Consider the following 18,047-nt stretch of genomic DNA (forward strand, 5'->3'; position numbering starts at 1 on the left):
TTGAAACAGATGTGGGTGGCTATAGAATTTTTTGAACATGACTGTACTATGCTACCCAGCTAACATCTTTAACAACATAGGAATTGACATAATCATTTACAACTATCATCAACCTTCTTCATTTTCTTTGTTTTGCAACCACACATTTCAGAAAACATTTCCTTCTCAAACTATATCTTAACCATTTTCTTTTCTACTTTTTAATTATCTGCAATATTGTTAACTTCCCCAGACTATTTAATCATTTCCTCACAATATTTCGATTCTATCAAGCTAGTGTTAGTGAACTACTTAAAATTCAACAGCCCTTACCTCTATTACAACTGCTATTTCTGAGTCTCTCTTTCCAATCATACTTCTATCGTTGATATTAGCTGAGCCACAGATGACAAGTTGATCATCAACAATCATCAGCTTAGAATGTACATAAATCAATTCTGTTACCTGCAATATTAGAAAGAATGGAAAAACAGCATTAATATAACGTTACGATATAATGATCTTTATTATGAACCAATTTTTAGAATATTCTTTTTATTTTATTCAATGGATTTCGAGAGGTGAAATGTATTTTCATTTCTGCATTTCATTTCATTTTACGTTACAATGAACTTTTTATTCACGTTTAAACCTCATCTGTGGAAACCGGAACAATAACATACTCTCATAGACTTTACTTATACGTCATGATAATGCTCCGGCCAATGAGAATGTATGTGCGGACGAAATTAATAAAAATTCGTATGAAATTAGGGTTTCGAGATTACTTTTTACGCCTGGGTTCTAGACCTGTGGGCGGTGCTTCGTGGGAGAATCGGGAAGAGCGACATGTTGTTGCAACAGATGGCCACTCGCTAGTAAAACCTACATAGAAGAAACTCAACTCAACTAGTTAGATTCTTTCCTTTTATTTGTTTTAACCTACACATATAAGAGGGTATGTAGAATATAATTCTCGAAGAATTAAATACAAGAAATTAGATCGCATGTGTATTTGATTCAGTATTTTCCCCAGTGATCGTTATGTGCATAATCCGACTATACTAGGTTTCATATTATATCAGTTATCGTGAAATCAAATTACTGAAATTACTCCTTTTAATATAACTCCTAATATTGCGATTTATTGCGGTTGTTTGTGGCGAGGCTGAAACAAAACTTTGTTTTGTTTGAATCACAATCACAACTTGCATTCAAACAGCATTTGTGTGCAGATAGCTTTGTATGCATTCAGGTTGCCATTAGTGAAGCTGTCAATGCATAGGTGCTGGATGGATTCCAAGTTTGATTCTCGGGCTTGGTTCTTTTGCCACCCGCAGTAATTACAATAACGATTGGAAAGGACTCCAATAATCTGCGTGCCCGTGTTCGCCAGAATTAAAGCCAAATGACCACATTTCCAGTTAATTTACATAAATATGTAAATGACTTAACAGAAGCGCAATCTGAAACACTTGTACAAAATCTGAGTCAAAACACATTACAAATAATATTAAAAATCGTGAATTCTAACCAATATTTATAAATTCGAAAATTCAAATTGTCAGAGAAATAACTATCTCAAATATTAGAATAATTTGCACAAACCTACATCGGATTAACTCACTCCAATACAGGTATATTGTCAATCAAAGAAGAATGCACTTTTCACCTGAAAGAGGAATTTTTATTACATTTTTAGAGGAGCGCCTTCATAAAACTATTTTCGGACTGAATGAAACAAACTTAACTACTAGCATATCAAAACTTCAGTATCTTCTTGCTGATCAATATATTCCGTTAGTTTTATATTCGTCCCCCTGGAAGTCCATCGCATGACTACATTCCAAGACAATATTTCGGACCTATTTTTCCGTTAATATTTTCTTCTCTTCCTAATTCTCCACTTCCTATCTTATATGTAATATATAAAGAAAATCTACAAACTGAACTACGATATCATCTTGAATATTGTGCCCCACAGATATTACCTATATTTTCTTGTGGCAAGAACTAAAGTAGTGTCTATAGAGAAGTAAAGGGAATGACCGATATTTTTGGTATCAAATAGTCTGTAGATACGGGCAACGACATTCATAAGAAATAACTACTGCCAAAAATTTACATATGAAATTTCACAGCCATTGATTATTAGATTTCATCACAATGTTCCATTTTTATATATATATGGTATAGTTTTTTGGTAAGTAAGGTACTTATTCAGTATTGCCTGTATAATTATAACAAATGTCGTAAACAAACTATATATACCGTTTGCTGGAACAATATGTAAATTCAAATAGAAAACAATCAAACGTATGTGAGTCGCTCCGAGCAGATGCGGAGTTTTATTATAAATTACACGATGAACTATACGACATAAAGACAAGAAATTTGGAATATGGTTACTGCTTGTCCAAGAGAATACGAATCTGTCATTTACTTTTATGAATGGAAATACAGATGATACAGGAGCAGGAACCGTACCATAGTCTGGGGTTTCATACTTGGATATTTGTTAGTATATGAGTATAAACGGAAAATATTGAAATGAAAAAAATGAAAATAATAATAATAATAATAATAATAAAGCGTATGTTAAGACGAACTCAAAAGAAGAAATGAGAATCATCAGGCCACTAACAATATTTCTCTAAGTAGAAAATCTCTTTGCAACACAGAGCTTCTTTACTTTCATCAAAAGCAGATCAATGTGTTCGTGTGTCATGTAAAATTATTTTCACATATTACTGATGTATGTAGAATTAAAAAGGGAGCAAAAGACTTAGAAATATTTGTTGTTGTTGAGAAATTGATGCCCAGGCTGTTGTTCATAAGAAAAATATCCCGCAGCTTGAAGGTTATTCCTTACTAGCTGTCACCAAGGAAAACTTAAGTAGCAATTAAATATTTTATGTAATAATATATATTGCAGACAAGCTGCAAGCCAGAGAAAGAATTTCAGAATTTATTCTTAAGAATGTTCATGGTAACGCACTCACAAAACTTGTACTTACATAAGCAGGAAGAAATTTGAATGAAATGCAACATCAAGATTACCCGTATATAGTTACATGTGGGAGTTGTTTAGTAAATCAGCAAATATTTCTAAAAGATCCACTTGATTACACTTGAAATGAATTTAAGTTAATAGCTAAAACATTAAAAAGACATCATCACAAAAAATATTAAATTTAAAAAACTAACCAGTTCTCCATTAAGAAAGGAATATTTTCGCAGACCGTAAAACGAAACATATTCAGTAGGGTCTGGTACTCCAGCTGCTTTTAGCCGCATCATAAGTGCATCTTTGCCTCTGTAAATAAAGAAATATAGATATATCAAAATAATAAATGAACAAAGGTTAGAACGACTAAAGTTAACGATGACGGATGACGACATATTTACGATTCTGACAGACAATATAAACACAAATTAATACTCTTGTACCTTTAATTTTCAAAATATTTTCCTTTTTTCTTGTTTCCATGGCATTATAATCCAAAAACTTTATTTAATTGTTTAAGTGCTTTCAGTGCATGCATTTCTCCAAGCAACCATAAAATTCCATTATCTGAATTTCTATAAGCAGGTTATGACAGAAATGTGTACAAACTTTGGTAATTTTTATAAGCTGAAAAATAATCCATAAGCGTTCACTCTCTCTGCTTACGAGGAAGGTCCATAAACCGTGAGAGTTGAATTTTGATGAAAATTAGTGACAAGATTCAGTTCGAGATACTAAGTAACATAGTAATAGTCACTTGATGCGCAAACGCTTTGTTGAGTTGCTACACCGACGCCATCTTGAAATCCAGTAGGTAATGTCCAAGAATACCCTTTTGGTACAAAAATGAAAAAGCTTTTAATAGATTTGATTTCAGTATTGTAAACGAAGGTAGATCATCTATATGTGGGAGTACTTCTAGTGCATGATCGCCAGTTTGAAAGGCGCCATATTGAATCGCCGTCAAATATGATAAATGGCAAGGGGGTCCTGTGGGGTATTAAATAGCACTGGAATTTTCTCCTGAATCCATTTCCGCAACCAAAGTTTACATATCTGTTTTCGCTTCAGAGTTAAGAGCTCTCTTACACACAGGAACATATAAAAACTGTGCGAGTTAGACTTGTGTTATGAAACACGGTCGTGCGAGCATTTGCAGGGGTTTAACTAATGCAGTAGTTAATGCAGTAAAATAGCCACTATACCAATCGGATCTTGATACTAGTAAGATAAATTGTTAATTAAATTGATATGCCTGTAGTGAAAAATGTAATAGCAGCATGCTACAAGTTATACCTATTTTAAAGTGCGATGGAATAGACTGCTTGTCGATGAAACACATGCGTAATAGTACTGACGAGTAGAGAATACCAAAGGGATTGTTCGGATATATATTAGAAAAATGATATAAACTGGTGCATATTAGTTGAACGACCAAAATGGTTCGGATTCCATGATAATCAGTAGGTCCACGTCTCCTTTAGCGTAGCAGACATAAGTGTGGGACGTTGAACTGTATCAAACCAAAAATCTATTTTAAGCAATTTTATATGGTCCATTATAGTGTGTTAAGTTTTCTTCCCCAATCTTGAAACCTAACGTAAAGACACTCATTGTTGCAAAATATTGCGTTTTTTTCCAATACTCATACTTGACTACCTATAATTTACCGTGTATATTACGAAATTAAAATACTTTAATGTATTTATTGTCAGTTTGTATAAATACAATCGATTTATTGCTGCCGCATTGAATAATGAAGGGTATTTAAATTATCAGTTCACAACCAATTTTTAGAAGAAGATACATCTGGAAACTTAGAATTCACTTTTCTTGTGACTGTTCTGCTATTAGTGATAATAGAATGCACACACACACCTGCTAAGAATAGATGGCAATAAAGATTATTACAAGATTCAATACCAAATTGCAATCCATAAAACAAGCCTCTCTGTTGTTTTTTCCTTCAATATTAAATAATTAAATATCTGCATCTTTCCACCTTTAACGATAAAACACTTGCTTATAATAAGGGCAAGACTAGTTTTCATATCAAAACTGTGATAAATAACTAATTGTAGCAGTGTTCACTTGTTCGGTGTACAAGTTATATGGCAAAATTTTCATAAAGAAAATGCATTCTGTTGTGTATCATCAATTTTGTGCGCCAGTCCCAAAGGACATGCTTGCATATACATGGCAGAAATGTGGGTATGTAACAGGAGCAATAATTGGTTCATTTACAAATGTTCTGGAGACTAGCAGAAAATAGTGTCTGTAGTCATGAAGATTGTGACGAAAGTGCATTTGTTAAGTATTTGCACTGCTCCATGATGCTGTGTGCTAATCACTTCGTTTTGGATCTCCATCATCACAGCCGAACAGCAAAAGGTTAGTAGGTTAATATTTGCTTATGTGCACAGTTTATATTATTTTTCTAATAATTTTTCTATTAATTTTCTAATAACTTCAAGACATATTCTTGTAAAGTCATATGTGCCATTGCACCTAACTTGTATTACAGCATTTAAATGCTATGCATAATCGCAACACACACAGACTCATATATATAGCGCACTTTGAAATAGGTATAATTTGTTACAGTGCTGCTATTCCATTTTTCACTACAGGCATTTCAATTTAATTAACGATTTCTCTCACTAGTCTCAAGATCTGATTGGTATAGTGGCTATTGCAATGCATTAACTACTGCATTAGTTAAAACCCTGCAAGTGTTCGCACGACCGCATTTCATAACACAAATTTTACTTGCTCAGTTTTTATATGTTCCTGTGAGCGAGAGAGCTCTTAACTCTGAAGCGAAAACAGATATGTAAACGTTGGTTACGGAAATGGATTCAGGAGTAAATTCCAGTGCTATTTAATACCCCACAGGACCCCCTTGCCATTTATCGTATTTGACGGCGATTCAATATGGCGCCTTTCAAACTGGCGATCATGCACTGAAAGTACTCCCACATATAGATGCTCTACCTTGGTTTACAATACTGAAGTCAGATCTATCAAAAGCTTTTTCATTTTTGTCCCACAAGGGTATTCTTGGACATTGCCTACTGGATTTCAAGATGGCGTCGGTGTAGCAGCTCAACGAAGCGTTTGCGCATCGAGTGACTATTACTACGTTACTTAGCAACTTGAACTGAATCTTGTCACAAATTTTCACCAAAATTCAATTCAACTCTCACGGTTTATGGACCTTCCTCGTTAGTTCGAAGAAATTCAATACTTCAAAGATACAAGCTGTCAAAAGTGTTCACTGAGAAATGCTGTGAACACAAGTTACACATATCAGATATACTTATATATGGTATGACATATATCAATATAGCTGTAACATGAATGCATGCATTCAGCAACTTGATCATTTCCGCAATACAGGTGCATCACAACAATTATACCTTCATGCACAATGACTTGTAACCCAATACTAGCCAACAAAAGACCAAATTCACACTTTGGGCAGCTTGTATTACCTAAACAAGTAAACTTACGGATACATGTTGTCTACCAAAAATTCAATTGGTAATAAACCCAGGTTGTTCGTAGCAAAAGCAAGCTTTCTATTATTGAGCCCTGTATTTATCTACTTATATGAAGCAATATTTCATCCCCATTTCTACTCTTTCATAAATTAAATTACTTGATTACCTACAAATGGAAGCATAATTCCAGTGAGTTATCGCATGCAGCGCAGCTCCCTTTGGAGTGCCAATTTCTCCTTCAAATCCAGGTAACAATGGCATTACTACGTAAACACGGAATTTTGTTTCCTCTCTGGAAAAATGAAAAACATTAATTATGTAACTACAATAAGCTTATGTTAGAATTAATAAAATTGGCAATATATACAGTTAGTCACAAAAGTCTCCGTACACCTGCAATTAATACATTCCTTAGAAGATAGTGTAGAAATCATGGCAAATAATGAACAACTAATGAACATGTTTTTTCTGTTGGACATCAGGTATCGTTATGCCAAACATAAAGAATATAGTACAGTTAAGTAATAAGTAACGAACTAAATACACTCAAATGAACACAACTGGAGGCAAAAAGTTTTCGTACACGTATAAAAAATGAATCACAGCAGGCCAGTTTGTGCACTCTAATGATCTGTGGGTCCGGTCCTCCGTTCGCCGGTAGTATTTCCCTCATTCAGTTTGGCATCGCAGTAACATATTTTGCTGTTATCGTAGGCTCTATCTTGCTTCACTCCCCTACTAGAGTGGCTTTCAGTTGTTCCTTACTTGCGATGCTGTATTTACGAACAGACCTATCCAAGTCAGTCCGCAGATGTTCAATCGGGTTGCAATCTAGCGATTGTGGAAGTAAGCAATTGCTTGGGCACATTATGTAACACCCTCTCCTGAAGTCTTCTGGCTTTGTACTTCGGGTCATTATCCTGTTGGAAAACAAACGAGGGTCTAAGCTATAATTTCTCTGCATTGACGTGAAGATTTGCTTTTAAAATGTTCATGTTGGTTCATCGTACCCTCGATGAACTGCAACTTCCCCACTCCAGCTGCACTCATCCACGCCCAGACAAGCACACTGTCATCGCCATGCTTCACCGTTGGACATAAGTTCTTAGGGCCCATGTGAGTATGAGTTTCCTCCACATTCTAACTCATCGCTCCGATTCAAAAACATGAATTTACTTTCATTGCTGAAGAACACCAAGTTCCAGACGGCTATTGGCTTGTCTACATGTATTCTTGCATACTCCCTACATTTCTCTCTGTTTATTCGTCTCAAAAAGGGATTTTTCCTAGCTGAACGACCATTATATACCGCTTTTCTGATAATCCTGCGAACACTTTTACACTATAGCCTGTTTCCAGCATGCTAGCAAGTTTAGGGGCACTCGTTTGTGGTTTACTCCTGCTCGTTCGTAGAATGGCACGTTGATAATGCACTTCCAATTTCGTTGGGCGGCCACTTCGATTTTCATAACATTTTGTCTTCTTATACCTCTTTATTACATCCTGCACCGTAGTGTGTGTTTTCTTAAAGTTTTTCACTATTTGTCGAAGAGAATGTTATTCTTTATGTAATTTTATTATCAGTTCGCGAATTGACCTCGGTACTTTCATTTTCTTATGCACAACTGCTTACCTGGTTGTCTTTGTTTTGCTTGTTCTGACTGACAACACTGCTACTGCCACACAGGATTGAATCCCCATGAAGCTATTCGTTCATACAGTAACACCGAAAGCACAAGGTTTGCTACTATTCCTGCTGTGTACGGAAACTTTTTTGACCTTCACTTCACTGTTTGTATTCTTTTGTGCTTAAACAGTCAAATACATCAGCACAGTATTGTGTACACTTTCCAACGAGGTGACTTCGACTACAAATAATTCCACTTCGCATTATTACCATCCACACTTTTCACATCCCATAGCTTTACTTTGGCTGCTACATGCAGTACGGAGACTTTTGTGACTAACTGTATATATTTAATTTAATTGTTTGAAAAAGCTGTATCCGAGATCAGGAATGGAAAAGAGACGAAGATAGATAACAATCGAATTCATTAAGAATACGGTAGACAAGAGCAAGAAAGAATGGTTCCGACTCTGCAATGAAGTACATGAGACAGGAGAATGGCTGAAAGATTTCCTGAAGATGATCATAATACTTGGCTAAGAAATCGAACCAAAAGAAATGTGAGGATTACGGAACTATTAGTATCATATCACATGCAGACAAATTATGCTTTTACGCTTTGGATACTGAACAGAAGATTGTATGGAAGAACAAACGAAGAAGTTGAGGAGAAACAGTTCGAGTTTACGAGACGTAAGGGAACAAAGAGACGCGAAAAGCTTATTAAGAGTAATCGGTTAAAAGTTTATAGAAAAGAGGTGTATGTTATATTTATTGATCTAGAAAAGGCTTCTGACCAGGTGAACTGGAAATTGTTGATGGGAGTTCTAAAGAAGGTTGAGTTGGAATGGAAAGATCGAAGACTCGTAAGGAACTTGAATACGAACCAACAAGTGATTGTTAGGTTACGGGAAGAAATGACAGAGGAGAGTGCAACTTGAAGAGAAGTTCGAAAGAAATGTTGGTGATGTAATTTAATATATATTTAGACGAGCCTACATAATGATGATGGTATTTTGGAGGAGGTAGAATGGTTAGGAATGCATGGTTAGGTTTGCAGATGATATGGCATTCCCTGCGGAATCTGAAAAAAAATTAGAAAGATGTTAGAAGACTTGAGAAAGGGCAGTGAAGAATACGGGATGAAAATAAACGTCATAGTGACTGGAACGACGCAGTTGGTGTCAAATATAGAAGTAGAAAAGAAAAATAGAACAGGTGACTAGTTTTTGATACCTGGGTAGACACATGAAGTGCGAACGCGAAATAAATGCAAGGATAGGAATAGGGAAAGAAGTATTCAGGAGGAAGAAAACTCTATTATGTGGGTCTTTGAACGAAGAGTTAGGAAAAAGACATATTAAATTTTTCCTGTGGAGTATTAAGTTTCATTGAAATTCGACTACTAAGTAGGGAGATTAAAAATATTTTAAAGAATATTTTGAAAAATAAAATAGTACATAAATAAATAAAACTAAAAACAAAAATTGCTTAGGAAGCTCCTATTTATATGATAATTATCTTTGGTCATGGTTTGTATGTCATTGTCTCTAGACTGAAGCAGGCTTTCGAATACCATACGCATGTGTCACGATCCATGAATGTGGAAAATTTTCCCAAAGTTTTCCTGAAAAAGGTTCTTCTTTTTCTTCTAAGGGTTCAGGTACTTGCACGAAAGGTATTTCAAAAAATACATATCTTAGGCTTTATTAAGTTTAATTGAAGTACCGTTAGTAGCTATGAAGATATAACAACTTTTCGAACCAAGGACAGCCATTTTTTACCTAGTATATATATATGTATACACAAGTGAGTGAGTGAGTTAGTTTCCACACATAAGTTGCAACACGGTCTTTTCTGAACAAAATTATGTGTAAAAACCTCCACGCAATGTAATTTAGTACCTTAAAAGACCAGATAAATGACAAAAATTGTCCACAACTTAAATGCTGATTAGAAGATGACGTAAACAAATTATACCTGAAGGCTCTAAGTATTCGCTTAAATAAAGCTTCTCCAATCTGATTCCTTACTTCTCCTTGATCCATAGACAAAGTGATGAAAAACTGATTTTCGATGTAGACATAGTGCTTAGCTTGCGTTATTGCATCAAGGTATGCAAGATGGATGCTTTCTTCACTAGTATCAGGATCACTAAATCCAATACTCCAATGACTTCCACTCCTCAGTACCTAAAAAAAAAATTACAAAACATAATTATTTCATTTACATAGATTGTTTTCAGTTCATATTCTTAACCATTTTATAGAAATCTCAATAACAGGAACGTAATGAAACCATACGAGTATAAATTATAGTGCAAGCATTCACCTTAATAATATCTAATTCGAAGACTGATTTCTGATATCGGTAATTTATACTGCTCTCCAAGTTTTCGACGGGCCAGTGACATCTTAACAAATAACAAAGGCTTGTTTCTTCAGCTTCTCATGAGAAATCAATTAGTTTAACACGTTACACTTACAGTAACAAACCCACGAATACAATTAAACACAAATAAAAGAAAGCGATGTTATAAATATCTTACAACTCATACCGTAAAGATAAAACTTTCAAGTTCAACGCGTTTTTCCAAAGTAATACACAGACATTCAGATATAACAGAAAATCAACAATTCTGGAGTCATTGTATGATGCGAAATTCCTATTATATATTATTAGTTTGTTAGATTCTAATTTACTTTAATGTTGCAAACAAAATATGGTCAGACATTACATTACGTAACACGTTACACCCTAACAACCTTATTTTTCCTAACAGAACTTTTCGCATACGGATAACAGACTTCCCATATTTTACAGGCTGTACGAGTCCTGCATACATAAACTACATTTAAGATTACTTTGATCTGCATTAAATAATTGTTATGATAAAATGATGACTAGGTATTTTACAACAATCTGATATCGACAAAATTTAGTATAATGTGAGTACTGTGAAAATATGGACACAAATTTTAATTACTAGTATTACTGAAATAGTTAAAAAAAAAAAAAAAAAAAAAAAAAAAAAAAAAAGCTACTATTGTTTGGAACTATAATTGTGCGTTTACAGATGAGCAGACACTACTACGGCAAGTATTGAATTAATTCGTTATAATCCTATATACATTAATCTATACTATCTGTACTTAATTCTCATTAGCCAATTAGCTACTCACAAACTACTCAGTTATATTACTGTATTGTACGGGTGCTATAATTCTGAAGTTTGGTCAGAAATACTGATAGTATCATGTAACAGAACGTATCTCCCCTTTTCTAATAATCTTTTTCGTTCCTTCTCTCCGCCACGAACCGTTCAAGGCTTAAAAGTTAAGTGTCTGTATTTAATTTGAATCAGCACCAAATAATTGTGACCTGTTCCTAAATAGAATTTCTAAAATTGCACCAAAATTATGCGAATAATCTTGTCATATTTTCTCAGAGAAGACAATTAATCATTAAGATATTCTTCTTTAAAGAATGATTACCTATTAAACAGAAAAAAAAAAGTTAAGGATAATACTATATAGTATTAAAGTTGTGGATTAGGAACAAACTGCTGACTTTTCCCTTAGAGGAAATAAGACTTAATACTTTTTTCCTAACAATTTTTAACGATATATATATCTCGCTTTTCAAAATTCTTGTATTAAAACTATGCTACAAATATTGTATTACTTATGAAAGTAGTTAAACAAACGTTAGAAGTGTACTTCTTCACATCACAAGAATATCTACATCTTACATCATGACTGATTTTTAGAAAAACAACGATTAATGTTTTTTAATGGAAATAAACATGTAAAAAAAAAAGTTTTTGTTTTGCACGTAACTGCAGCGAAATTCAGTTTAAACATATTTATTTCATAATTTAGAATTCGTTAGTTACGCGTGATTTCCGAGAACCATTGTAACGTATGATTACGTTTCAACCAAAAAAAGTGACTGAATTAAAGATATAGCCATTTTCGCAGTTCTTTTCAGAATTCAAAGAAAATTAATCAGCTCAGGGCAATATCTGTACTTCTTATGAACAAGTCATACCAACAAAACAAACTGCATGTTACGACAGGAACTGCATATATATATCCTTTTCAAAGGTTCATTTGGTTTTGAATATCTTAACTATCTTTTATAAGCCAGTGCAAACTAAGGTCTTACCGGAAATCGTATCTAAGATCATCAACGTAAAGATAATGTGATAACGCTACACACAACCACGAATGAAAATCTTCGTACATAGTTTTAGTCCATTAACACGATGGGGTACCCTGGGATCAAACTTGAGATCCCAGGTTACAGATAATTGTTGTTCTGCACTGAATCCAAATTCCCTTTACAGTTTCTTTTTCTTATTGTTGCTGTTTTACTAGACAATACGTACAGTACTTTAAAATAAATAAATAAATGAAAATGATCTACACTTTTTTTTTTATTATTTTAGATATCTACTGTGGAAATGCATAAGAATAATCTACATACAGTACTGATAAATTATTGTAAATATAAAATATGGGTAAGAATATAATAAGTCTCCTTTAGTTTTTTTTTTAAGTTAGTCCCTGCATCTTTGAGGACGAAATGAAATTATTTACGTATTTATAATTTAAAATACAATTTCTTATTTAAGATCAAGCCTATTTTAAAGTAAGTAAAATATGGTTATTACATTCTTACCTTCTACAAATATTTAAAAAAGTTACTAATCATATTAGGATGCCGTTAAATAATAATAATAAAAAAGCATAATAATACTTTACTCAAACGAGCTGCATTTGTAGATATGACAGCACAGATGTATTAGGCGACGACTGGTGCAGAAGGTGAAATTCGAAGTGATTGTACATGCACAAAATTTTTGTAAGAATAAAATACTTACTGTATAATGTATTGGACAGATATATATATTCCACAGGCAGCAACACAATACAAAATAAAAGGTACATTTTAAAACCTTTGAATGCCATTATTCTGATACTCAATTTTTGTGAAGCTTTTCAAAATGCAAGGCTTTCACTACATGCTTCAAGCATATTATTTCATTATCAATTTCACTCATTAGAAATAATATCGCTAATGGAAAAACTATGGAATAATGTACGTATAATTCATTCCCGGGTTCCAACTGATCTTTTCCCCCTACGTCAGAGTACACACATGTCAAGATCTACCTACCTATACATATACACTAAGATCATTGTAGCTGGTCAGCATTGGTTCCATACAAAACTATCCAACTGACTATTTTATTTTATTTATTTTATTTTTTCGCACAGTAATCATAAGTTAAGAAGGTCGGCAACGTGGCCCACTCAGAAATATGACAGTAAGTAGAGAAAAAGATTCGAAAGACATCCAGAGCTCCCTTGTGGCTATATGGTTATCGTACGCGACTTCAGTGCGGCGGACTCGGATTTGATTTCCGGTGTGAGCTCATGTGGTCCGTTCCCACATTAATCTATAGATCCACGTCTCATATGGGATTGGTACTGACAAGTGAGAGTGATACTAAAATCCAAATCAATCAAAAGAGAGCACGGTCTAAGCCCCTATGAGTACATCAAAGATCACAATAAAACAAATACTGTTGAGTATGAGCTTCCGGAGTGCACGCATAATTAAAGTGTCAATGTGAACCAACGATACCTTCACTTCGTATGCGACTACGGTAATTAAGCAATAAAGTTCTTTTTCTTTGATTCTTTTACTTCATAAATCGGACTAGTAACAATTTTAAGAAGATATCATGTGAGAGACAACACTCAGATATGCATGTTGGTCAAATACAAAAATTCGGTGGCAGTGTTATTGTTCCAGGCCTGTTTCCAAGTTATTGACATAAGAAACTGCATAGACGGGTACCCATTACTGCTAGTGAGTTTATCAATGGCAACATTTTGATCGTTACAGATTAAATGCATCCGCACATTATATTCTTCCAAACCGGTATTGTATTCTACCAACACACCAACGTTTCTTGCAATGTCCCTGGAAAGTTTAGTGGAGAGATTCAGCAACGAAAGAGCCTATTTCAACTATCACTTTGGCCAACAAAATCAGCCCACCTGATCTTAAACCCATCGAACATCTACGAAATCTGTTTGGATATACATACATGGTTAGAATGCTAACCACAATCACAATCTAGATGACTTGCGTGCTTTGTTATGATACGAATATATGTATGTTTCCAGCTAGTTTTTATGTCTCATAGAGTCCATGCCACGCTGTTCAGTTATTGTCGTCCGCGCTAGTGTGTTAACTCTCGTTAGTAAAAAGTGACCACTGTATTTATATCAACATAAGACAAATCATCTTATTTTTACAGTTCAGCAACGTTTATAGAAAATTACGAAACAGATATGGACAACATTACAAATACATATGGGATGGAGTATTTATTTTCATTTTAGTTTTTGAGAGGTCTTATTAACGTTTCTTTCTCCATTAACATAATAAATATAATAAATATCAACAGTCAGAGAACATCTATTTTTAATTTTTTTCTACAATAAACGTTATTTCTAGTTTATCCAAGCCCTTTATGTAACTATTCATACAAACAGTCAATTCAATAAGTTAGGAACAAAAGAAACAAGAATCATAATAATTTGACTATTGTATATTATCAGTTTTAATAACAGTGAGTCCTTTCAGACGATATACTAATGAACACTACAATAAAATTATCAACTGTGTCAATCATTTTCCTTTCCATAGTTGTTAGCATCAATACTACATATTTTGGAACAGATCGTACTCCTTAATATACACGCACGACCTCAGATACACAACTCTTGCTATTTAAACATATACGAAATCAAATGCAACTAGATCTAAAAATTTCCTACTAACCTTTCAATAAGATAGAAGTACACGAAGCATAGTTCTTTTTATACTGTAATTTACGAGTAATTCTGGTTATTTGAATTTAATAGTTTTTTTTTATTTATATTATTGGATGTTTAAACAATCTTACACAATGAATGTACAGTCCGCAGCAAAAAAACCTGCAACATGAGCATGTAAGTTTATTGTGAAACAACGAAGTCTTTTACTCCAAAATAAGTGTGCAGGGCGGATGCCGAGGTTTTTCTTGGCGTGACTTGTGCCACTTAGACATTATGTTGATTTTCTGGGCTGTTAGCCGTAGTTTCACAATAAACTTACATGCTCATGTTGCAGGTTTTTGCTGCGGACTGTACAAGTAGATGAAGAGAAATGAAATCATATAACAGTATGCTCTGTAAAATAACAAGACGATAGTAAATGTCAGCGACATAATCAATTGAATAATAAAGTGAATTCTGCGTTCTTTCAGGTAGAGGTCAGGCATTATGACGTTTTGTGTAATATTTCGTGTTTTACTTTCTACAAAACATACTTGACAATTTCTTCTTATATCAATAACATACAGTCGTGTTTTTTTAAAGCCACACAACTCTTTTTAGAGGGCTATTATCACAATTAAAAATGTACGACAACTTAATACTAGAATTTTCGATTGAAATAAAGATGTTCACCAGTCAAAGCAGATCCATACTTATTTGCTTCAAATTTTGATCTCTATACAATCTTTAGACTTTCAAGTTTTTTGCTTTCCGACAGAACTTTGTTCCAAAGGATAAAAGACAGGAATGAAACATAAAGGAATCACCGGGAAAAGGAAGTGCAGAAACACCTTGTCATGTGTCACAGCAACACATTGTTCTTTCCCGATGAGTTCGTTCGTTCTTATGTCCTTAATATTTTAATTCTTTTATACTTGTTTTTAAATCTTTCGTGAACAAGGTCAAACACTATTGGAGAGCATAAAGCTTGAAAGTTCAAGGATTACTTAGAAATCAAAATTTGAAGTAGGTGCATTAGAAATTAAGACTGGTCTTTACTCTGTCCCACTTCTTTCGATTTATTTTTGCTTACGGATCATAATACTGGGCTTTTTAAAGAGAGCTTGGTGGCAAAGATTTTTGTAATAAGACTCTACCTAGGTACAATCTTGCGAAAAACAAACCTGACGATCTTATTTTGCTTGAGAAATCTTCTTCATACGCATACATACATAAGTTGATTTGATAAATAGTTTCGTTATAAAGACTTCGTTACATTTATGTAATCTTACACAATTAATACACAAACTTCGAAAGAACATCGGGTAATCGCCTCTTTCCTTCATATAATTGACCTCTAGCCTTTTGAATTAAATATTCTATTATTTATTTAATTTTATAACATCGATGAGTTCTCTTGTCAAGATCTTCTATGCTCAAAATATTGACAGATTTTAGTAATTCCTACAAAAATTTGTTCATTTCTAATTTTTGGCCCTAAATTTTATTTGCAGACGAGGTATGAAGTTAATAAAAGTATTATAATTTACCACCATAATAACTGTATGCTAATAAGAGCAGTGCATAATAGAATATTTGTCCATTTACTTTCGCTCTTCAAAATTGTTCATTAAGTTACCACTGAAATGAAATGAAATTTCTAGTATTACGTTCCACGATTATGTCCTTTAGGTTAAAGGAGACGACTGATTAATGAAAGTGAATGATTATGAAATTAATGGTGGAATGAGAAAGTGTGAAGAAACGGAATAACATCGAGAAAATGCACGGACACGATGTTGTCCATCACAAACTTGCTTAGCAGGGGATCAAACACTGACCCCTCGCACCAAAGATGCACACTCGAACACTGAGCTATCGTTCCCCCTTCATTCTGTATTAACCGAAAGAACAAACGCTACTTGGTTTGCTATGCTTTTGTTAGTCACTATGAGATTATCACGAATTTTCAATTATTTTTGTTAACAGCTATAATACTATATCGAACTTTTCATGAGAAATCCAAACCGGAAATTAACAAACGGCTGTGCTGCAACTGTAATGTGACGCGAAATTTGCAATCCCGGATAGTTTCTATATACAATTTAACTGGAAAAACAATAAACTAAAAGTATTTAATAAAGAGAACACTCTGCTATCAATCTTCATTCACCAAAGCAAAACTTGATCTACTTATTTCACACATTCTATTCTATTATCCATTAATAAAATGCATCTAAAGAAAACAGGCAGCCCTCATCGCATCAATAGCTATCTATATGCAAAGTACACTACTTCGCATTGCACTCATAAAATACATACTGGTTATTGAGCATGTCACTTACCTGACAATTGACGCAAAACGGTATTTCGGCTAGATTACCTTGCAGCAATTCGAGACTATCGTAGGATTTAGGTAACAAAAATGGATACGCAGCATTCATTTTTGCTTTCTCCAACTGCCAACATAAAGAAACAAAATAATTTTATTGGAGAAACGTGTATCATAAATCCAAAATACTTTTAACTGAAAATACTCCAATAACATTACAGAGAATTACGATAATGAGAATTTTCAAAATATAAATCAGGTACTGCAAGAGCACGAATAAAAGGAAAGTATCTGTTTAAGATAAAGATCTGAAGATAGCAAAAATATTTGCAATGACAGAAAAGAAGTACCTCAAATGTATTATCTTGATAGATTTTATTACATTATACAAGGATCCCATGTTGACGGAACTAATTTCACTTTTTAATTTACGTGAACATGAAGAATCTTTTCTAATTATATTTTAGAGTATTTGAAAGTCAATGTGTGGAATTTTATTTTGATGTTATTTGTTGTAGGTGAGTAGTCCTTCATGACGTCATGGACTTCAAGTGAAATTGCATATGTTCTAGAGGCATATTTCGCTAGTTAAGGGTGATCAGCATTAGCAAGATTCAGAGAACATTTCAGGGAACATGATCATCACTACGCAAAGTGATTCTTTGTGCAGTTCGGAACTTCCGTGAGACAGGAAATGTCAACAAAAGAACATCCTCTGGACGACTTGGACAGTCTCTTTGCAGACAATCCAATGTATTGCAAA

At 33.8% G+C, this 18,047-nt stretch overlaps 1 protein-coding gene across 2 annotated transcripts in view; it reads right to left on the bottom strand.

Annotated features, from left to right (window-relative positions):
* Pld (Phospholipase D) overlaps positions 1–18,047 on the bottom strand; it is a 96,167-nt gene that overhangs the window by 18,929 nt on the left and 59,191 nt on the right. For both annotated transcript variants that reach the window (XM_081751687.1, XM_081751688.1), the window contains 5 exons: positions 17,298–17,411; positions 10,097–10,308; positions 6,656–6,781; positions 3,187–3,295; positions 313–444 (listed from right to left, as the gene is read on the bottom strand). In XM_081751687.1, the coding sequence (XP_081607813.1) occupies positions 313–444; positions 3,187–3,295; positions 6,656–6,781; positions 10,097–10,308; positions 17,298–17,411 (693 nt within the window). The remainder of the gene's footprint in view (positions 1–312; positions 445–3,186; positions 3,296–6,655; positions 6,782–10,096; positions 10,309–17,297; positions 17,412–18,047) is intronic.

This window comes from Thermobia domestica, chromosome 3 (genome assembly GCF_964235325.1).
Source record: "Thermobia domestica chromosome 3, izTheDome1.hap1.1, whole genome shotgun sequence".
Lineage (NCBI taxonomy): Eukaryota > Metazoa > Arthropoda > Insecta > Zygentoma > Lepismatidae > Thermobia > Thermobia domestica.